Source organism: Dicentrarchus labrax, unplaced genomic scaffold, assembly GCF_905237075.1.
Source record: "Dicentrarchus labrax unplaced genomic scaffold, dlabrax2021, whole genome shotgun sequence".
Taxonomy (NCBI): Eukaryota; Metazoa; Chordata; class Actinopteri; family Moronidae; genus Dicentrarchus; species Dicentrarchus labrax.
In genome coordinates this window covers 20,493,915-20,517,354 of record NW_026136713.1, presented here as the reverse complement: position 1 = coordinate 20,517,354, position 23,440 = coordinate 20,493,915, and the positions used below count along the sequence as shown (strand labels likewise).

General features: G+C 40.8%; 1 protein-coding gene across 1 annotated transcript; it reads right to left on the bottom strand.

Annotated features, from left to right (window-relative positions):
- Positions 1-2,427: 2,427 nt before the first annotated feature.
- Positions 2,428-22,929, bottom strand: sparc (secreted protein, acidic, cysteine-rich (osteonectin)). The gene is made up of 10 exons (XM_051420692.1): positions 22,806-22,929; positions 13,338-13,403; positions 12,809-12,862; positions 10,750-10,828; positions 8,212-8,333; positions 7,798-7,918; positions 5,796-5,929; positions 4,526-4,674; positions 3,769-3,917; positions 2,428-2,903 (listed from the first exon to the last, which is right to left on the bottom strand). The coding sequence occupies exons 2-10, from the start codon at positions 13,392-13,394 to the stop codon at positions 2,875-2,877; spliced, it is 894 nt and encodes a 297-aa protein (XP_051276652.1). The 5' UTR covers positions 13,395-13,403; positions 22,806-22,929; the 3' UTR covers positions 2,428-2,874.
- Between the last annotated feature and the right edge of the window lie 511 nt (positions 22,930-23,440).

Below are 23,440 nucleotides of genomic sequence, written 5' to 3'. Positions count from 1 at the left end.
AATGTGGAAAAGAGAGAGTGGTTTCAAGAAAGAAAGAAAGAAAGAAAGAACCACATCCAGTTATGTCAAACTATCTGAACAATGACTTTAAAGCTGAGATCTTTCCACGGTGCAGAGACTGCTGTTTCTTTAAATCAGAAAATAAATGTACCTGAGAGAAACTGAGTGGGTTTATGCATGGAATATAAATACATGTTTGAAATGTCACTTCACTTTTTTATCGGGACCGTCGTTCAGAACAGGTGTAACAAGCAAGACCAACGCCGTCCTGGTTGAGTGCTTGAGATGAATTTTAAACTGTTCAGAGTGACGTTTCCCAGCAGAGAGGAGAAAAAAAGTTGAACCCACTTTAACTTCCAGAAGCAAGGACTTTTGTATTTAAAACCTATATTAGATTACAGTATCATACCCGCCCTTTCTTCCCTCTCTCAGCCACAATATGAGCACGGAGCGAGGGACGAAGCTGAGAGCTTTTTTCTCCTGCTGTGGCTGAGAGGAGGGACTTGGGCTTTGTGGACGAGGCTCGGCTGTTGTTTCACATTCTTGACACCGGAGTCTGGATGAGCGGGTGGGGATGGTAACAGGGTGCTCAGATCTCCCTCTCCCGTCTCCCAGGGGACCACGAGCAGCTTCGTGCACACAGTGAATCGTACAGCAACTTAAACCCACAGACAGGGGACTTCATACATATCAGCCATGTGTGGTAGTGATATTGTAAAATGATACTATTTATATATTATTTTGGACAAAATGTTCTTTTTGCCTTGTTTTATGGCCCCTTTCACACAGATTTCATATACACCACAGGCTATATTGTTTGTTTAGGCTACGGTAGGTCATGTAAAGTAAAAGCACACACACAATATATATATATATATATATATATATATATATACAATATTGTATTCTTATATCCAAAGCAAACAATTTATTTACAATTTATGAATGACATTTATGACTCCTTAAACCTTTTTCATGTAAAAGGTTTCACTGCCACAAAGTCTGTTTCCAATGTTTATAACACAGTCTAATGCTTAATTCAATTGTGTTTGGGTGTGTTTTAAAGGCCCTGCAGTACATTCTTACAGTACATCCACACAGATGTTTTTGAGGATCACACGAAGAAGAGAGGCAGCAAGTTCGAACACTAAATGAACATGTGAGGTGAAAGGGGCGTGGTAACCAATCACAACTCACATTCTTCTTATGTGGAGTTGTTCTGTTTGTTAACCTAAACTACAGCAACACTGAAAAGAAGCAATATTGAGAGTATCAACTGTGTTTGCATTCTTTTTAGTTTATGGAGTCTGGTGAAAGTTAGTATATTCATAAATTATGGAATTTTGAATGAGGTAGAAGCTGTAGATGAATTATAATGTGGAAATTATCCATTTTTTTGTGTCTTAATATATATCTGGAGGGGATCAGTCAAAACATGTTTGAACCTAACAATGATGTCACAATGTATGGACACACCTCTGCATCACTGGAGCCAGGTGTGTGCATTTATGCAGTTCCAAGATGCTGCAGTTAAAATAACAATAATTCCTTTTTCGTGCTGCCTGAACACTTAAAAAAAGGCATCTTTAGGCTTCTGGCTGACTCTCTCATCTTGAGCAATCAGTGTAACAGCAGAATGAACTCAAAATGTTGTTCATCAACATTACAGAAAACCAATTCCAAATCCCTGTGACTATAGACTGATCATATAGTTGAGAGAAAAGCGCCAGAAAAGAGGAGAAAGTGCAGAAGAGGCTTGTTTTAGAAGCTTGTAAAATGTCTCTTTTTGATCTCAAACCGGACTCACGAGGGACGATTTTAAAAGCATTACTGCTACACAAAGGCAGCATTCAGAGAAAATTAACACACAAAAAAATTACTCCTCAGGATGAGACGAGAGGATAAGCTTCTTATGAAGAGACTTCTCATATTTCAGCGCCTGAGACCGATAAAATGTGACACTAGAATCGTCTCCGAGTATAAAACAATCAAGTCCGTAAACCAACTGTCCTCATTATGACTCATGGAGCCACGCTGATCCCATGTCAGATCATCTCAACAAAAATTCCTCAGCAGTGGAAATAGAAATGCAGATATGAATGCATGCAGAGATTCCCAGATCTTTTCATAGTCTTTTATTCATGGTAAGAGTTTGGTCGTGCTCTCAGTGTCAGTAGAAACATGTTATATTTATGAGAAAAACTCTCAGCCTGCGAGACTTTCCCCTCATTGAACGTCCAAACAATATATTCCTCTTTATTGTTTCAAATATCAGTACACGCGTGTCCTCGTCTGGGACACGGAATCTGTATGGAAAATAAAAATGAACAACTCTTAAAGCAGCAGTCAAAAGATCAAAAACCAAAAATACACAAAATGAGAAAAAAATGAGCCCACCACCAAAAGAGTGCAAAAACTAAATGGATGTTTCGTAGAAAGCAAGCAGAGGGAGCATTTATTTAGAAACTTTATTTTTGACTTTACAGCTTTGTCTCCTCAAGATAACGTTTCAAATTGATCTCCAATTAAAGCCCTGAACGAATCATAGCATATATATAATAATGTCAACAACATACATTTACATCAGAGGTCTTTAGTTTTCTTTACTGGGTGTTTTGTTCAACAAACATGAGAATTCAAAGTTGCATGAACATGTGATGGTTAGTACAGACTGTGCACGTTTATCTTTTGTAATCTTTTTTTTTTTTAGTGGTATAGGTAGGAAAGGTCATTATTAAAAAAACAAAACAAAATAAAAAATAATTTGCAATTAGCACCGTTACTGTGATTTTCTTTTTTTTTTAACTTAGGGATCAGCACCTTGTCCCGTTAGTAGCGACTAGGAGTTGTCATACTGCTGCTGCTCAGAGGAGCTTAGATGATGAGGTCTTTGTCCACGTCCTCTGCAAGCACAAAAACACAAAACATCCATCAGCACACATTCGCACTCTAATCATTAAGAATGAGGCATTAAGAATAACAATGTGATGGTCTGTTGTGCTTATGTAGGTCATATAGACATTAACATTAAATAAATATTATGGATATTTAAGGAATTATTTGAATATTTCTTTTAATGTCTAAGACATTTGTTCCACTAAATTTGGCCAAAAAGTTTAAATGCATACTTAATTCACGATCTGGCACTTTGGCTCTTTCCTGCAGGGTTGTGCGGAGGTGTGGCCATGTTTATTTGTGCTTTAGAACATAAAAGTATGAATCATTCAGAAAATGGTTCATTTCTTTGATTCCCTGCTTTGTTCTTGCTAATACTGCTCCCTCTCTTCATTCACTCTCTAGACTCCCGACCGACCATACGGTAAAAAAAAAAAAATTTTAAAATTAATTTAAAAAATAGACATTTAGATGCTATTGGAGGGCTGTAATGATTGATCGACAGAGAGTTTGATTAAGTGTTGAAGATCATTTATGATCAAGTTTAAATGAGAAAATATAAAAAAAAAAAAAAAAAAAAAAAAAAATGCCACCATGGGACATTTTTTTGACAAAATAAACAAACAATGAGCCAAAAAAACACCATAAACAGAATAATGAATAAAAGTTGAAACTCTTTTTCATTTTCTGCAACTAAACTTCACTGAAGCTGCTGGTCTTATTTCAGGAAGAAGAAGAATACGCAAGGTATCTACAGTACATCGCCGTCTGTTTTAACGGTATTAAAAGTGCTCCAGGGAACATTTGGTTCAGGTAAACCAATAATGTTTCTGTTGTTCTGTGATCATTTTCACGCATACGGTTGATACTCACGCTCCTTGATGCCGAAGCATGCGGCCCACTCCTCCAGGGCGATGTATTTGTCGCTGTCGGCGTCGCACTGCTCGAAGAAGCGGGTGGTGCAATGCTCCATGGGAATGAGAGGAGCGCGCAGGGGGGACAGCTCTGTGTGGGTCAGGTATCTGGTGGCATACAGACACAACAATACACATATGAGGAGAGGTTCATTGTGGAAGTGATTCCCTCATTGTCCAACCATTGCCTGCTTTAAACACCCCTTTGCCTCTTTTACTGTCCTCACATTGTTAAGAATGAGCATTTTAGGAGCGAAATGATTGCCAAACAAAAGGAAAACGTTCACAAATGTGGGTTCTTTCTGGTGCATTGAGTCTACCAGCCACATCATTATTTTTTCAAACAGAAGTAGTTATAAAGTGAAGGGCAGCTGGTGAACTGTTGGATCCATCAGTTTCTGTCCGCAGCTGCTGTGGTGTGAGATCAGAGGCTGCGTCATCCACACTGGAAACCAATCAGCTCTCAGTCTGCCAGAAGCTCAACCGCTGCCTGAGCAACACAGATATTTTACTTTATAAGACCTTACATGTGCTGACTCTGCCACGTTAGAATATTTTGTCCAAAATAGCTCCTGATTCTTTCCATCTGTGAAAGATAGTTGTGGAAGCCGAATAAGTCTGCATCTGACTGTATGTAAAACGACTCCTTTTTGGTCATTTGCTGTAATAAAAGGATTTTTTTAAGCATCTCGTCCTTCTCGTTTCCTCCTACGTACCCGTCGACGGGGTGCTGGTCGAGCTGGCCGAACTGCCAGTGGACGGGGAAGATGTACATGTTGTAGTTCTTCTCGAAGTCGTGAGCCAGCAGGTCCAGAGAGTGTTCGCCAGCCTGCAGCCTCTTCTCGTTCTCATAGATCTTCTTCACCTGGAAGATCAGACAGACACGATGCACATTACCAAAAAGCAAACTCACACAAAAGCACTTCAGCTTCCAACAATCAGTGACCCCTAACCAGCTTGTTGCGTGGTATAGACGTTGATTGATGGTCTTAAAGTGCAAAATTGTGTTTGAAATGTGTGCCGCAAGTTTAATAATCAATCTAATTCACATTCGATTAATGTAGAAGCTCTGGGAAGTTCGCAGTACGGCATACTTTGCATCTTAAAACAAATTGCTGTTGTCAAATCTACTTTAATCAGCCTAAAAGCTCGTTTTTCTTTTGTTTTTTCTTAACAATCCACAGAAGTTAAATCTTGGTGGGTGTAGAGTGGTGTGGAGTATAAAAGCTTGCACATAACGTCTCTCTGGTATTTAGGTGTATTTCAGTCCTATAAACACGTCCACAGTCTGAATGAATTACGTACTTAAACTGTTTAGATTAGGCTTGATTCTTTTACGAGCCATTTTCACGTTTTAAATACAATAAAACACTGTGTGTTTGGTGAACAACCACATTTACCCTTCACTACTGATGGTAATATCTCACAATATTTGTGACTTTAATGTTTTATTTCTCCTATAAAGACCTTTGGAAACAAACAAAATCTTAATTCTTGTGTTTAAAGTGTCTCCACTCTATGTAAATGTCATTCTCATAGCTGTATAAGGTTGCTTATAAAAACCTGTTGACTGTTCAAAACTTTTAAATAATAAATTCCAGGGTCTTACTGAGCACATTAAATCCTTACTTTATACGTTTATAAACTAAATGGATTATTGCTCAGGGGGAATGAACTGCTCTGTGTTATAAAATGTTTTCACCGCTTGTTGTGTGCAGCATTAAGAGAAGCTCCTCCTAAATCTACAGAATTCACAGTTACGATGAGCCCTTCTTGTGCTGAAATCCTCTTACAGCAGAAAATATATGACAGTAAGCAGGTAAGGTACATTTAAAGGACCATTGTGTAGAATTCAGTAGCATCTAGTGGTGAAGTTGCAGATTGCAACTAACTGACTTATTACTACACTAATTAACATCTTACTCTGGAACATTCTACATTGGGAGCAGAGACTGTCAATCCGTCTTTACCACAGCGACTACTCACCCTGAGCTTCTGCTTCTCGGTCAGCAGGTTGTTGTCCTCGTCGCGCTCGTACAGAGTCACCAGAACGTTCTTCAGCCAGTCCCTCATGCGCAGGGGGAACTCGTTCAGCTCGGTGTCCATGCAGGGCTCGATGACTGCCGAGAGAAAACACAATGTCGGCATGAATACAAGCAGACTTTAGGACTTGAATTCATGATGATAATTAACACATAGCGATAGATTTTATTACATTTCTGCACAATAGTTGAATAATGATCGATTAGCCACATCATGTTGTTTTGTTTGACTTGTCATTAGTAGTTTTATTGAGGTGTGCTTTGAAAAGACAGGCAGTGTGTAGGGTACAGTAATGATGCCTGACAATGGATTATTGTATCAATATCCACTTTTCAGATGCCGAAACAGTCAAATTCCCACATGGTATAACACTTAAAGGACTATTACACCCACTGCACAATGGAAAAGATACTACTGCTGCAGTACCATGAAGATTAAGGTGAAATAGTCAACAACAACAAGTAATCTGCATCTATTCATCCCAAAATCACAACCCGCATCCTGTTTTATTCTGGTGTACTGATCAACACCTTGATCTCCACTTGAACCCTTCAGCCCTGACTCATCTCCTCACAGATTGTGTGTATGTGTGTGTGTGATGTTTCAGTTTGAAATGCAGCCTGCGTGTGTGGACAGATCCTCCCAACGCTGGGCTGCAGCTGCAGGCCAGACACGACAGTCTGACCCGCCCATCAGCCACAGCAGAGAGACAGCAGAGAGCTTAGCTTCGGCTTAGCTTATCATACAGATGAGTGGGAACAAACTACTCAGAAACTTGAGATACATCTTGATCCCTCAATAGTGAACAAACAGATTGACAGAAACAGATAAACAACAGAAACCACACGATGTCAAAACAAAACACAGAGGAGAACTGCATAAACCCAGCAGAATTCATAAACTAAAGATAATGGGATCAAATTCCGCTGAAGTGGTTAGGTTATCTTGGCGGGCATTTCCACTTACAAAAAGGGGCTTTCCATCATATTTGCTTTTAAATCTGAAGAACAACTGTTGTTCAGATGCCCTTTTTTTTTCTTTCTTCTGTAGAATACGTCCATCTCCCTCAGTCTGTGCGCTCTTAATTCCCATTCACAACCATGACTGAGCTGGATTTACAATTTATTGATGGATTTAAGTAGAACAAAAGGGACCATCTGCACATTCAGTACACCTTCAATTCCCATTTATTCAAATCCAGAATCCACATTTTATGGGTCCTTGATTTGAAAATTATTTTATTATCTCTGAGATTACCCACTATTTGCATATTACTGGTGGATTAACACTTACGGTCATTTGTATTGATACATTAAATAACTTGGGCTGTCTGTCTGGTCTGTATTTTTATTTATTAGTTTATAAATGTATTATAAATATATATTTGTGGCCATAACAAATTATTCAATTATTATTTAAAATTAATAATCCCATAATAACCTCATGCCACCCCCTCCAGATCTGCCTTTATTAATTTGACTCGTTTTTGTTTGGTTATTTTTATAACCACAGGCTTCCATAATCCACCTTCACACCAGAAGTTATTTATATCTCAAATATAAACCTGCAAACACATTCAAACACAAGCAATGGCCTTTCAAATTATGAGATGCATATTTTTATGCGTCATTTCACTAAAGAGGCTTTTCCCCCCACAGCCAACATCAACATCTGGCCCCAGTGAGACGGGTGTGTCCAGGGTGGAGGCAGCAAGACTCTCCAACATTTACTCCATGACTCAGAACAGTTTAAATAATTCATGAAGTACAGTTAAGTCTTTATCGAGATGTTCATGATTGTTAATTACCAAATCTCTTAATAATCATGGATTAAACCATGGATTGACCTTTCACTGTTTGACTTATAAGTTTTGTATCTATGCTAAGAGTTTGGGCTCAGAGTCGGAGGTTCTCTGAAATGTTAGGATCGGGGAGTGAGTACTCACATTTGCAGGGTCCGATGTAGTCCAGGTGCAGCTTGTGGCCCTTCTTGGTTCCCTCCAGGGTGCACTTGGTGGCAAAGAAGTGGCAAGAGGAGTCATAGGTCTTGTTGTCGGTGCCGCAAACCTGAGAGGGAAAACACAGAGGACAGGTGAGTTCTGACAGCTCTGATCTGTGTGATGATATTTCATAAATCCTAAAGAAATAATATGCGGTGGTAAATGTTTATCTTCTGTCTATCTATATCACCTTGCTTACAGTATCACAATATATCATCACATATCGTATTGCCAGATTTGTGCAAATACACAGCCCTAATATCGTCCTCGGCCCTAACTTTTCACCAAATATCACCGATATACCGATCCTAGATGATAACTTCACAGTCGCAGGATAAATACGATTGTTTCCAAACTCACATGCTCAAACTCTCCCTCAGCAGCGGGGCAGGTGGAGGGGTCCTGGCACACACACATGGGGGTGTTGCTCTCATCGACCTCACACACTTTGCCCTTCTTGCAGTGGTGGTTCAGGCAGGGATCTGTGGGGGGGGGAAAGTACAGAAGCAGAGTTACAGCCTGTTTCTCAGGAAATGGCTCCTGAGTGAAACACTGATTGAGCCGAGGCCAAACAGACACCATGACCAGATCCAGACACAAATACTTTCCAGTCCTTTGGTGCAGTGTTTTTTTGCCAAAAGAAAACGTAATAAATAAAACCATTCATGGGAGGATTAATAAGCAAAATGACGAAATGACCGAATAAACAAGAAAGCTGTCGTCAAAGTGTTGGTGCCTGACTTTAGCCACTGTTTGGTCAAAAAGAAAATTACAGTCCTTAAAAATGCTGTTTCATGAAAAACAGCAGAAGTCATGGAAAATTGACGATATTAAAGCTGAGGACACAAACCAAACTGTTAGACAGATGGAGCAGAAAGGCGTCATAGTTTAGTTTACTTAAAGGGACACACTGTAGTGTTTTATATTATGTGCACAGACATTTCTGACTGCAAAAGTGGTTATTTTCTGTAATCTGAAGGTATATTTCACATAAAAAGGAGTCACTAAAGAGTCAGTTCGCCCAAATGGGGAATGTATACATACATATTTCTTCCTTATATAACTTTCAGCAGTTTGAAGGACTGTTTCTTCAGTAAAAATAGGTTAAAACGAAAGATCTGTAGGTTATCCACAGTAAAAAGGACAATGTTTCTGTTGCTGTTGTTGTCAATGCCGTTAGCATCAAGACTGAAATTCCTTTTACCTCTATTGTATTGGTGGGGATGGAGATTTCTCAAAACATCTGCATTGGTAGATACCACCAGAGGTAAGTGAGAAGTGAAAATGGAATACATTTTTTTATTGTATTTTTTACTTTTAACAGAAGTAAAGCAGTTGTGTTAAAAGTTCCAGCACCACCCTGTCCAGAAAAATGGCTACGATTCAGCCGTTTCACAACATTAATCGTGCTTAGCGCCATGTGACTTTCATAACGTCTCATTAGGTCTGGTATATTGCCCGTCGCTGGTCGCTCTCCATCGGTTATCGTCGCTTTGGGAATCACTTGATAATTGACCTATTTTGTCTTTTATAAGGATTTGTTGTCCAGCACAGCTCAGCCAGAGCTAAATATCTCATCCTGTACACTTTGTACAGTTGGACTGTTTTCCGGTTGCTGGTGTTGCCTGTGGTTCCGTTACTGCCACTTAAAGCAGGGTGGAACATGTAATTATAGCCGTCTGCTCACAGAATGAGGCAGTCTGTTATTATCGCTGTTTGATTCGCCAGTCTGAGGCTTCGCTAAACCTTACAACCCAGATACTGTAGCTAGAGGGCAGTGGAGCGAACCACAGCTAAATCAAATCTCAGAGGAGGTTGATGACACATTTTATACCTGGAGTCACGGAAACATCTCAGTCTGAAGGATTTATGGCAGCGTGAGTTCGGCAACTGAATTTTGCTCATTTGTTCATTTACATTTTAATACTTGAACACTTAATACTAGATACTTTTATTTGTAATGTGGATGACTTTATACTTTTATTGAAACCTGCAATAACTGATTTTTGGGGGCGGGAGAATCACCTTTTAAGTTGATAAGTTGCTTATTTATACATCCAGCAGTTACGGAGCAACATGGTCATTCATTTGGAGTTGTCTTCGTGTGATTCATTATATCTCCAGTTTGTTTCACTAAGGAGGAGAATGGGGGCAGGGCATTATTTCAGGTAAGGTATGTCCTTGAAGTAAGGGGCGTATGCAACTACTTTCCCTTTAGAAATCCGCAGATTGGTAGCCGCTGAGATCTCCCATTATCTGGTATCGCAAGACTACTGCATATAGTTGCCCCTCAACCTACTATATCCTTAGCTGATCGCCATAGCATTGCAACAACATCATCTTCAATGCAACACGAATAATGGCGCTTATTAAAGGGATGGATGTTTTTTATGGTAAGGACCTGTTTTTTAGAAAAGGTTGAATGCAGCAAGACAAAAGACTGCTGATAAAAACAGAAAGGTTTGGGATATCCTCAGAGCACAGACAACGAGATGACTCTGGTTGCTCCATGTTGCAAGTGACCATTCTCTGACCAATAAGTGATCTGTAGTGATACTATCCAAAACTTCTCACAATGAAAAACCAAAGAAGAGCGAGATAAGTCACGTTGAGCTGAGCCGTACCATGCAGTGGAAACACTTTGTTACTGTGTCTGTCTGCTGTTTGGTGCTCAGCAGGTAGTGTGCACTTGGTTTTTAGAGATCTTCTCTGAAAACAGCTGCCTGCTGCAGCAAAAACAACAGCTATGACAACATTTTGAGGACTTACCACCAATAAGGGAACAAAATTCTGGGTTGGGGATGAGATTAGGGATGTAGGGTACGCCTCCTGGGAATTGATGTTAGTCAATGCAATGTAACCTAAAACAAGTTAGTGTATGTGTGTTTGTGAACTTACTCTCAGCAGCGACGTCTTCAACAACCTCAATGGCCTCGTCAAACTCTCCAACCTCAATCTGCACTGGATTGGCCCCCACCTGGGGAACATGAAAGGTCAGAGGTCAGACTGTAAGCAGCTAAAGCTTTATGTGTCTTGTGCAAATGATAAGTATATATATGATAAGTGATTGGAGTGTGTGACTGGAGGAGAAAATCAAAGTGCTTACAGCCAGTTTCTTCAGTCAACATATCTGATCCAATAATGTTTTTTTCTTAATGCGCTTTCTGAATTTTGGTCAAGCAGATGAATTCCGTGCAACAGTGTTCTGGTCTATTTCTGCAAGATGTCCACTTAAACCAAACCGCTTAAATATCCCTGGTTTTCCTGAAAAAAAGTTTAAACGTCACCACTAAAGAAGGTTCCTCCCTGAAGGCCAAACAGAGTCTGGGAGCAGAGAGACCATAATATCCAACAATAACAAGCAGCTGGGTCCACATGTGGTGAAGCCATGAAAATGGCTTTCCTGACTGGCTGGCAGGCTGAACGGCCGTCTAAAATTAACAGCTGAGGGATCTCTGGTCCCGCTGGACCTCTGGAGCAGGAAATAATAAAACGTTCACATGAAGCCTCACTCCAATGGTTTCATACCGGGATATTTTGGTAGTTCAGTATTGTTTACAATGGGTTATGAGGGACATTGTGCCCTGTTAGAAAAATATATCTTTTTCAATAAAATGGTTTTTGTCTCTCCTATTAAGGCAAAATCGTGCAGCGAGCTGGAAGTTTTCATGTTTTCATCCCTGTCTGTCAGCTGGAAAGATTTGCAAAAGCCTCAGAGGCAACAGATGGATTTGGGTGGAATTTAGTGAACAGTGAATTAGATTTTGGTAAAGATCCAGATGTAGGATTTCCGCTATTAACAGATTAAGCGTTGGTGGAACAAACTGATGTCAGCGACTTCCAAGTCTGCTACAAAACAGAACATCTCGCTCTTCAGTTCAATCTCAAATTTCTGCCTTGTCATTGTGAAACACGGCATGCTTTCACCTCTTCAAGCATCTAAAGCTTCTTCAATGAAACAATAATGAAAAGAAAAAGTCACTACTTGGTTGGACTGCTCACAACTCTTGATATGAGGTGTGGAAAGCAGACATTGTTTCATTTTAAGGATCCATAAGCCAAAAATGTTGGGAATGTAACCCTTCAAACATGGCATCATGTCCCTTGGAGTGACGGATAACAAATCTCGAGAGGCCGAATCAGAATCAACTGATTTATAAAGTGCAATAAACATAGGAATTTGTTCAGTTTAATTTCCTCTTCTTGCATTAAGTTTTCATTTATTCTGTGATGGATCGATTATTGCACAGTATGAGTAAAACAGCAGTGGGCGTTCACACGAGAAGTCACCACCACTGTCACATGAACAAATAACACTGAACTCCTCTGGTTGCAGTGTCGAAAAACACCAAAGCTCCATCACAGATCAGATCATCTCTCTGAGCAGCTGCTTGGCTCAGGAAACACATCGCAGATGCCAAATCAAACTCAGACGAGAGCAGAAGTATTTGGGTCAAGTTTCCCAAGAAAACTCAGCTGTAACACCGATATAACAGAGCTCTACAAATGTTAAAGGATAATTCTGGTTTATTACAAGTGGGGTCTTATTTTAGTAGTTTTGGCCATCATTTCTATCATCATTTCTTCTCAGTTCTGATAGCATTGTATGTGCCAAGGGTCTGGGAACACAATGCCATCTCTACTATGAAGTCAACTGATAGTCAACCGTTCAGTCAGACAATCAGACAAGTTTTAAACAAGCCAATAGTTTATCCAAATTATCTACTTTATTTGGAAGCAAAATTCACAGTGAAATGTCAGTAATAATCCCTTATTGCACAGGAAAACAGTGTAACTGTACCAGAATACTGAAATAGTTCAAACTGCTCCTGGACGCTGGCCACAAAAAGTGTTGAAGAGAAGGGAGAAAGACTGACAAAAGATCCTCTAATTACCTCCAGTAGCTATTTTATAGTGAAAATATGGCTTTATAAACAAGATGAACATCTGGACTTACCTCAACAACGGGCTCCTCAGTTACTAGCTCTTCCATGATGGACTCCTCCTCAGTCTGGGACACACACACACACACACACACACACACACACACACACACACACACATTAAACTGTTATAACTCTTGCTCATGAACACACATTTGTGGCTGCTCATAGACAAACACTGAGTGAAGGAAGTGAGAAGCAGACAATGATCTCACTCAAACAAACTTTGAATTTTGATGCACATGAACACACAGCTGCAGCATAAACTCAGGGGAGCAATTGGATTTAGTAAAGCAAACGTTTCATCTTCACAGACTTGCAATACGAACACACACGCCCACAAGTAGATATACACAGGAACTGCACTTGGATAGGAAAGCTCACACTGTCACACGTAAACTGATGATCACACAGGAAAGGAGAAAGGAGGACAGGAAAACACACAAAGATAGGAACATGCGCATAAAGACAAAAGCAGACCACACACACACACACACACACACACACACACACACACACACACACACACACAATATAACTTACAGGAGCAGCCATGGCATGGCCAGCCAGGCACAGGACAAAGACGATCCACACCCTCATCTTTAAAGTCTGTGGGAACAAAACATAGCGACATTTGAACCAACCATTTCATACAAACAAAAACCATTATTAGGCACAGCCACAAAAACTTATATCTCATTTAATGATTCCTCTGTTGTCATTCTCCTCAGAATACTCCTGAGTGCAATCGTCAGCCAGTACTGAGCCGAAATGAAGCAATGTGTGATAGTATAGAAGATTAAACAAATATCATGTACCGCCCTTTCATGTGAATTAGAATTTAAAGTTAAAATAATTAAAATATCAAGTGTTTTTAATGATATGCTTTCATCATCTGCATATGAGGAATTCCAAACTAACATCATTCAATATCCATTAGCTAAGGCACCTTTTTACCCAAGAAATACTGTCCCCAAATGAAACACATCCTGAATTGAGTGAGTGTACATCAGTGTGTTCTTTCTTAAAAGGACAACAAAATAGGATTATTGCAACTCTGCAAGCACAGGGGACTCTCAGAGGGTTCCTTGAGGAACTCCTAGAGGCTAGATGAAGCTTCCTTTTTGAGTGCAGAGGAGGGTTTTAGTTTTAAAAGCCAATTCTGAATTATAAAAGTTTCAAAATGTATAATAATCATTATAATTATGTCATTGATAAACTTGTTTTTGAATTTCTGAAAAAAGAAATGTGGATCTGCTGTTGTTTTTTCAATTAGCAAATGCTAAAACTTAAAACTTATAAGAAAGCATAGAACAGAAAATATTCAACTTGTTCATCAAGTAACAGCCTGAATATACTATAACTGTATTTTTTTCTTTATTTACTCAAATTAAATGAGAAGAATCAGTATGAGGATTCGATAAGGACAAGGATCAATAAGAAGAATCAGACATATAGTTGATCAAGTCTAAACAATAACCCAACCCTACTCTCATGAAGCCCTGCAGGCTTTCTAAAGACAACAAAAGCATCTGGACACAACATGTAACCCAACTCTCTCTACAGACTAATGGAAGCTTTCCAGTCTCCCAAACAAAACCCTCAGTGTCTGCTTTGTTTGCTGGCAGATCGTGTTGAAATTGTCTGTGGCTGTTTGTGGTTTTGTTGAACAGACTCTCCCAGAACATCATTTCGCCTACTTAAAGGGATTTTCTCGCATTCTGGAGCATAAATCAGAGCGAGCACAGTAGCTGATTGCACTGAATTAGGCTTCAGAAACACGACTGTAACAGGCTGGGTCAGCTTATCTCTCCGCAATTTGGAGGAAACAGGCGTGTAAACAGCTCTGGTCTTTATGCACACTTTCAGCAACATTTTTCCACGACCTGAGGCAGCACACTTTAACTCCTCATATTTTCTGTTTGGAAAAAAACTTTCCGTACAGCTTTGCTAAACACATATTTACATTTGTAAACCCATGACAGATATGTAAGAATCTAACCCTGATGTGTGATTTTGGTAGTTGAATGGCTGAAGCAAGACTCAGTTCCCACTGGGGCCATCTGTATAATACTTACATGAGGTGATTTGGATAATAGCCTCCAACTACTAGCTTGTTATATTATTTTCCTATCCTGCATGTGTAAGAGTAAGAAAAGTATGTCATTTGCATATATTGGTGATCCCCTGACTTTTCCACTAGCGGCACGATGGGGTTGACGTTTGTGTTGGATTACCATGAAAATGTCCACAGACATTCATGTCCTAATCGGGAATCAGCTGAACTAAGATGGTGAGCATAGTAAACGGTACGCCTGTTAAACATCAGCATTGTTATTGTGACAAAGTGAGCATGCCTCTAGCATAGTTGTAGACTCTTAGTCTTGTTTATGTATGAGAACTTGCTTCCTTATTGTTTAGTGCCTTTTTGGGGGGGTTATGTCGGAAAAAATACATTTTGATCAAGATTTTATGCGAAAACACAACCCCGACCAACACGCTATGCTAGGCTGTTTTTCAACAAATCACATGGAAATGACTTTTTTTACATTTTCGGTGAGATTCGGCGCCCGTGAGAGCAGAGTCCTGATCAGTCCCTGATCCCTATCTTTCTTCCTCTCCTCTCCATCTGATTGTCTGAGCATCCATTGTTGAGGAGAAAACACAAAACGCTTTCTCCATCCCTGCGTGTCTTCCTTCATCATGTCTGGTCTGAACTACTAAATAAGGGCTTTCTTTGTTTGGTAATGGAGCATGATACTGCTTGGTCTTCCTCCCTCTTTTTCTATAAGTTATCTCCCTCCCCACCTCTATGAAGTCAGCTATTTCACCCAGACATCCAGAAACAATCTCTATGCTCCCTGACATCAAAGGACATATAGGGGTAAGTTTAAGTGTCTTGTGAGGCAGACTGTGAAGATCATAGTCCTCACTGTTTCATTCATTCACCCCATTTCCTTTATGGTGTTGTTTGCATGTTTTGGCTAGATATCAAGAAGAAGACTTTGCTGTGAGGGAAATACTTCATGCAGGGCAATAAGGCTGAAGTGAGCTGACACAGTTTGTACAATATACTGAACCCTGCAGGAGATCAGCAGGGGATAATAAGATTTACAAAACAGAGTTGGGAATAGTTGGAATTCCTGCACCTTGGATAAGAAGGCAACAGGTTTAAACCAACAACACATCAATAAAACTAAATGATCCAGTCTTCTCTTGGAACATTAAACTTTGGAAACAGTCCTTTTGTTGTTTATATGTGCAGCAATTATCAACTCAGACGCAGAGGAAATGGAGATGAATGCCATGGCTCTCCAAAACATTGCCTTGAGGGAAACTGAGCTTGACATTTTGGGGGTGGAGGAACACTTTGCTTGGCTGGCTGCCGGGTGTCCTAAAAAGCGCAGGAGGGCCTCTTGACACGAAGCGTCTGAATAGGGCGACATGTTTGGACAGATGAAGTGAAAAAGGGGAAAGTTTGCATATAGTCGACCAGAGGTGGAGGGCGTTGACGTGTTCTTTGACGAACCCTCAAGCAACACAAGAATGTTCCATAATTTGGACAACAAAGACATATCCATTGTTCGCCTGTAGGCACATTTTTCGTCTGCAGTCACCCTCAAAATAGTCAAAATGCACGTTCAAATGACTGATGTGTTTGAAATGTGCTATTTGATGTAGCATTCTTTCTTGGGAGCAAGTTTGTACAGGTTTTGTCATCTGACGTAACCCTCAGAATGTGACTGGAGAGCCATGTTTGGAGATACATTTCAAAACTGCAACAACCAGGGCAGTATAGTCTCCAAATTAAGGTCGATCATGCATGTATCTGATAACAACGTGTTGTTTATCCAGACTCTTGAGTCGCTGTTTGGAGAAAACACCTCAAGTAAACAAGATTGGTTTTACATTCCTTTTTGGTGATAATACAGAAGTAACAAGCTAATAACCTTTTATTTTGAAGGGTACAGATCCTGTGATTGGTAATCTGCAATTACATTTGCGTGAAGTGTGTTTTTTTTCTTATTCTAGACAGCACAATGTAGAGTTAGATCCACAATGAATGAAAGGACCACAGGAAAATAAATCATCCTTATGTCCTCTCTGACCATCCATACTTACAGCAAATCCATGCTACACTACATTTAACAGGTTTTAGAGCAGGTTTTTTCTTGGATTTGTCTCAATCCTGTTAATTTACAAAATAAATCACATCACGGACCCGCACAGCTTTTTCACATACAGATGTGGGTGTCTGTGCCTTAAAAAACAAGATTATGATTGCACAAAGGTGAGGCTAGGACAAGAGATGCTCCTGCTGAGATGCCTATATGCAAGAGACATAATTTATTGTTGCATGGTTTTGTTCCACCTGTCAAAGGAAAATACAAATCTTTCAGTGCTTAATACAGTCTAGGCAGGACTTTTAACAATGGTGACCACTGTTCGTGAAGGTCCAGAGATGAGAAGTCATAAGCAGGCTTGGACGTGGAAAAATACAGAAACCCTGGCAGAGGACGCAGACAGTGACGTCTCCAAATAACCTGCACACAAGGAAACTTCTCTGTACTTTAGAAAAAGCTGAGCTAAAAGAAAAAAAAAGAAACAAGGCGTTCTGCTGACGGGAAATTTCACCCCAAAAAAAGGACATCTGACACACTTCTAAGTGGCGTGTCTGACAGTGAGTGAGAGCTCAATGTGATCGCAAAGAGGGGAAAATAAAAAAACTGTCTCATCTCAAAAGTGTGCTCAGTATTTGATTTGGAGGGACACGGTGTTCCCGTCGTATGTCCGCTTTAACATATTCCTGTTTGGTCAGAGAGTCATTCGGCTCCGCTCGGCAGGAAAGAGGAGGCCGGACAGTCTGACGTAACAGCAAAACAAATTATTTTATTTGGAAAGCTGCTCTCATAATCAAACAGGGTCGAGGCTAAAAGGGAAACTTCAGGCTCATAAAGGCGCCCTTTTTCTCCTCAAATGTATTTAATTTGGGAGGTTAGTTAGGTAAGCAAGTGTAAACTCGCTACGGAGGAAAACAACCTGCACTGGAACTGCTGCCTGTACAGAAATCTCCCTCACTTTCTCTCCAGTATCTCTCTTTTTTCGGTCTCCCTCTCTGCTTCTGTTTCCTTTTCAGATGCTCTTTAAAGGGAGCAGATTTAGAGGAATTCTTTCCTCCTCTCCACGGTGACATAACAGGCGGGTTTGGAGGCTTGGAAAAACAACCTGTAGCAGCCTGTCTGCCAGCAAACAGTGCAGACAAACAACACTGGCATGCAAAGGACTGTGAAGAGGCAAATGTTCAGTAAAGGCTCTGAGAATGAACAGTGATCTTCTCTGTCTCTATTGAACTCTGCAGGTGGAGTAGATTATTATGGATGGAGCAAGATCATAATTGGTGAAATTCCTTTAAAATCTCAGGTTTATGAAATGCTATGTACTGTATCTCAAAGTCTTGAAGTTTGTATCCAATTATTCTCACTGATGACTCCTCTGCCTCCATTAATCGTGACAGGAACAAGGATTAAAATTCCAAGATGTTTAAAAGAGCAGAAGAAAAAGAAAAGATGGAGGTAGAAGAGAACCAGTCTGCAATGAGTTGCCATTTTTCATCCTGAGGTGCTGCTGGTCCTGTGCCAGCAGGGTTGTAGTCTCTCAGTGGTGACTTGTCAGCTCCGATTACAGCTGAAATGTGATGCTGGTTGAGTATTGTGACAAAACAAGAGGGTCAGTGTGTCTTTCAGCATTTTGTTGTAGCTCCTTGATTGCTCCCAAAGAAGAAATCATCTGTCCGTATGAGCAAGACAAGGAGGAAGATTCTCCTGATGGCTTCCACCATTTGGTCTTTAGGATTTCTTGGGGGTCAACCAGGAGTGCAAAAGGTCAAACAGGTGTTAGAAACCCTGTCAACAGATCTGGCTGTAAAGTCTTTCTAAGCCCTTTGAGTCAGAAACTGTAAACTGTTCTAAATAAATTCAGAGGGACGGATGGTGAACTCTGAGTTATGATGAATGACTTTTCGACTTGTAGTAATTAAAACATGAATGTTGTCATGAGTGCACTTTACAAGTCGGAAACTGGTCATTACAGTAACTCATATGTGACATGAATGCACCATCTGCACCACTGGAAGACTTTCAATGTGTCATCGTTGGAAGAAGTGACTAAAAGCATGAGGTACGAAGCTATATCGGGCTCTGACTGCACCAACAAGTTAGGAGGATAAAGTCGTTTTCAAGGATCAGTGTGTAGGATTTAGTTGCAGTGAGGTTGCAACCAACTGAATACCAGCTCGCCTCCAAGTGCGTCGGAGAAACTATGGTGGCTGCAAAACTCAAACTCACAACTTTTAGTTTTCAGACCAAAAGTGAATTCTACAAGCTTGGTCCATTAAAAGGTTGATCTCAGTGACCTGCAGCAGCTATTTTCCAGCTCATATCGGATATCAAACCCCTTCCATCTGGCAATGAGACACCTGACAAATTCATTTTCTCTCTATTGGGAAACCCCCTTTAAAATGCCTGGACAAAGGGTAGTTTCAGAGAGACCACCAGTCATCCCTATCACTCAGGAAACTGAGCACAAAGAGCACAAACAAGAAGAGGAGAGTGGAGAAAGGGAGAGCCATGTTAGGATATATGTAACCTGAGTTTATGGTCACCTGACCTGCACTGTTCAGCCAGTGGACGTTTGGGTTAATTTCAGAGTACTGAGTCTTTCGGTGAAATTATGCCTCGCTCTCTCTTTCATTCGGCTTTGTTTGCACTTTGCTTTCATCCTTGCTCCCTCATTTCTTTGTGGTTTTTTACATTATTGTTATTACAGTTAATAGTGTGGAGCTGCTTTTGTACATCTTGATGCTGCTTTCATCAGACCTCTGCCTCTGTGAAAACATAAGAGGCTCAACGACCAATATCAGAGTCTCCCTGGTGCTAATGTTGTCATCTGCAGTGACCTGTCCCAGTCTTCTTGTTGTATGTACACTGTAGGAGGCCAAACGGCAGCAAGTCTGAGTGAAAGGTTTGAAATAAACAGAAGAACTGTGGAGTTGTAATGGCTGAACAGACCAAGGAGAAAGAGCCTCGTGGCCCCCGCCATACTGTCTGATTAAGAGATGATGTCTGGAAACTTTGGTGCAGCAACACGACACCATTGTGCACTGAGCACTGAAGATGGAGACAAAAGCATGTTGCAGGTGATAATCAGTCACTATTTCTTTTGCTCGGACCAAAATCTGAAGCCACTGGGATTTCCATCTGAGGAAGACTGAGTCACGTCTCTTTCTCTCTTTCCTCCCTTTTCTGCTGTCTTTATGTTACAATGTTGTACCTAAATATTTCATTGTCTCGCCTTTACCTCCCTTTCTCTCAGCACTTCTCCCTCAGTCTTTCTCTCCTGCTCTTTTTTAGTCTTTAATTGTCTGTCCCCTGCGTCATCTCTTTCTCTTTGTTTCTCCCCGTCTTTCTCTTTCCGTCTCTTTGTCTCTCTTTGCTGACAGTAAACTCCAGGTTTTTCTTCTCCACGTCAAGCCCCGACAGCAGCACAATCCTTCCTTCCTGTCGGGGGGGATTAGGGTTTTTCTGGAGATTGCCAAGCTGGCCCCCGGTATTTCCCAGCATCCTCAGCTCCGACACCACCACCACCCCCCTCCCCTCCACTCCCCTCCCCCTCCTCCTCCTCCTCCTGACCTGCCACCTCAACAATTAAGCAGCCAGAGACTCTCTGTCTCTACCTCCCTCATACTAATGCAGGCACATTGTCCTTCAGTCCTCTCCAAATGCAGCTCGGAAAATTCCCCGACAGGTGTGACCAACGCGGAAAACAAAAACTTCATTTAGAATCAAAATGCAGTGATAGCGTCTGTCTTTTAAACGTGTAATTCAGTGTGAGGGGTGAGGAGAAGATTGGAGTGTAATGTGTTTTCAGAGCAGGGAGAATGTGTAATGCCTCAGATTGGACTGAAACGAGAATGAATAACAACTTTACTTGAAATTCTAGTTTTCTAAAATATTTCCACTTGATGCACCCATGCAACCTTACATGGTGTCCTGGATTTGAGTATTTGCCTCAATATTAGCATCATATGGCAGAGTTAATAAAGGGGGGGGGACAAGCAGATACAGAATATTTGCTCAGGGTTCAAAGAATCAGGGAATCAGGGTTCAAAAATAAAAACATCTTATATGTGTTTAAAAACCTTAACATCTAATCGTATCGCTCACTAAAATATGCACCATTTCAGAATTTTTAACAGTTAGACACAAGCTATCTCACTGAAAAGTCCACTCTCAGGAGGCTTCAAGTTTCCACATCGCACTGTGAGTAAAACACTGAACCGTGATTGGATTCCAAACGAGGTGAGACGTCACAAAATAATCTCGTATGTAGACGTGTTAAACTCATATTTGAGGTGAGCACAGGTGATGAATGTGAAACCTTCTAGTTTCAGTCTCTCATTTAACTGCTCATTGATGCATTTATTTATTTTTATGGGAAGAAACTACAACAGAAGGTTTAGAAAATCAACAACCGACACACCCAGCTCAGACATTAATGTTCTGCTTTAACAGCCTCTTCTGGTTTCAGGTTTTCCACCAGATTTAGGAGTCTGCAGGGATTTACTCCCATTCAGAAAACAACAGCATTAGTGAGGTCCCACTCTGACGCTGGGCGATCAGGTCTGGTTTGTTCCAGTTCATCTCAAAGGTGTTGTAGGGTTCTGAGACCAGGGCTCTGTGCAAGCTCCTAACACCAAACCAGGAAAAGCATTTCTTTATTGAGCTGGCTTAATGCATGTGGGGGGGGGGGGCTTAACACAAATTGTTGACACAGTGTATGCGTTAAGATTTCTCTCTATGGAACCGAAAGGCCAAAGTGCAAACCATGAAAGCCAGTCCCGGACCAACAATCACAGAATGCCAGAACTTCAGCCTCTTTCTGCTAATCCCTCTGAGTGACATACCGACACTTGACGGCATCTGAACTAACTAACAGAGCATTTTAAACAGCTGGTAACCGATCGCCATGGCAACCCGCATTCCTTTACATGGGAGTAATCAGAGGGGGGGGGGGTCACAGAGGGATGAAGAGAGGGAGGCATAGAGGAGAGATATTTGTCGGAGAAATGCAGGCTTTGTTGAAATCCCATCCACTCTGACTGCTCCTCCTCTTCCCTCCCTTCTTTCTTGTTTCATTTCTTTCTGTTCATTTATTTTATTTCCACAACTTTGTCACCCTGCAGGAATCAATTTACAAAATGCTCTGATCAACCCTTAGGATGAGACAGAACAAACACTGTAAAAAGAATTAAACAGCATATCTGCCTGTGTATGCATCTCCCTCCTCCCCCAAGCTTTAACCACCCCCCCCCCCCACCCTCCTCCTCCCTCTCCTCCTATTGCCGATGTGGCACACAATACCTCCACAGAGAATGAATCCTCATAATCACAGCCTGTTTACCTGCGGGGAAGTGATTTTCCCCTCGCAGCTGTTTCAGCAGTAATGACAGAGGAGGTTGCTCGCTGAGGTCTGAGGCCGCAGGAGCTGCCATTAAAACCAGATGTCTGTCATTTTAACGTATGTTTAAAAGTAAGTTTATAAAGTGGAAAACAAGGTGGAAAAGTGACCACCGACAGCAGTGCAGGCAGGAGAATCTGCTGCCAGTAAATTGTGGGTTGAGTTTTCAGATTATCACAGGTAATCTGTGTGTGTGGTAAACTTTTAGAAGAAAAGTTTAGAAAAAGAAAGTGCATAAATAACTTGACTTATTGCAACTGACAAAGAAATGTGAAAGCATTTTAGAGAAAACATTTAAAAGTTCAACAGAAAACTTTTACCACACACAACTGACACGATTCCACACTGTCAAAAGGCTAAAACCTATATTTGTCAGTAAGTTCCTGCCAACTTTCCCTTTGTCCCCATTCATCTTGCTCTACTACCCATTGCTAAAGCCACTCCAGACCAGTGTCACATGATAAATGGGATGGCGTGCAGAGTGAGAGCTCGTACCTTTAGCTTTGCAGAGCAGGGTCAGCAGAAGAGAAGTCAGCAGTGTGCGGGGCCCGGGACGATCTAACAGCCTCACCAGTTCACACACAAGACATTTCCAGTGGGACGTCCCAGTTAGGACGCAGACCCCCGCCCCTCCCTCCCTCTCTCTCTCTTCCTGCCCTGGTAGGTGGGGCTTAATGTTAACTCTCTGCTCATAATCATCCAAGTCTGGACTGGAAAAGAAACTTCTTTTAATAGTTTCTTCACTGGATGTTTGAAGATGAGCCTTTCACAGCATCAGATTTTTAATTATTATACACTTAAAAACAGAGCATAAAAAAAACTAACATATGAATAGTGATAAAATAAAACCATTTGAAATTGAATTTGATTAAATTTAAACACTCTTTTTGATGAAAGTCACAGATTTTAGAGATGACGTGTTGAAGGTTTTGTGTTTGTCATGAGAGATTTAGACAGTAACAGTAGTTGAAAACAAAATAAAGTACACTGACTCGTCATTTTCAGACTGAGGAACAAGATGCTGGCACCGCAGATCATCATCGTGTTTGGCACGATGACACGTCTGCACGCTGTCCAAAACTTGTTCTCCCACAGCATCAGCCTACAAGCATATGGACTGCCTGTGTACA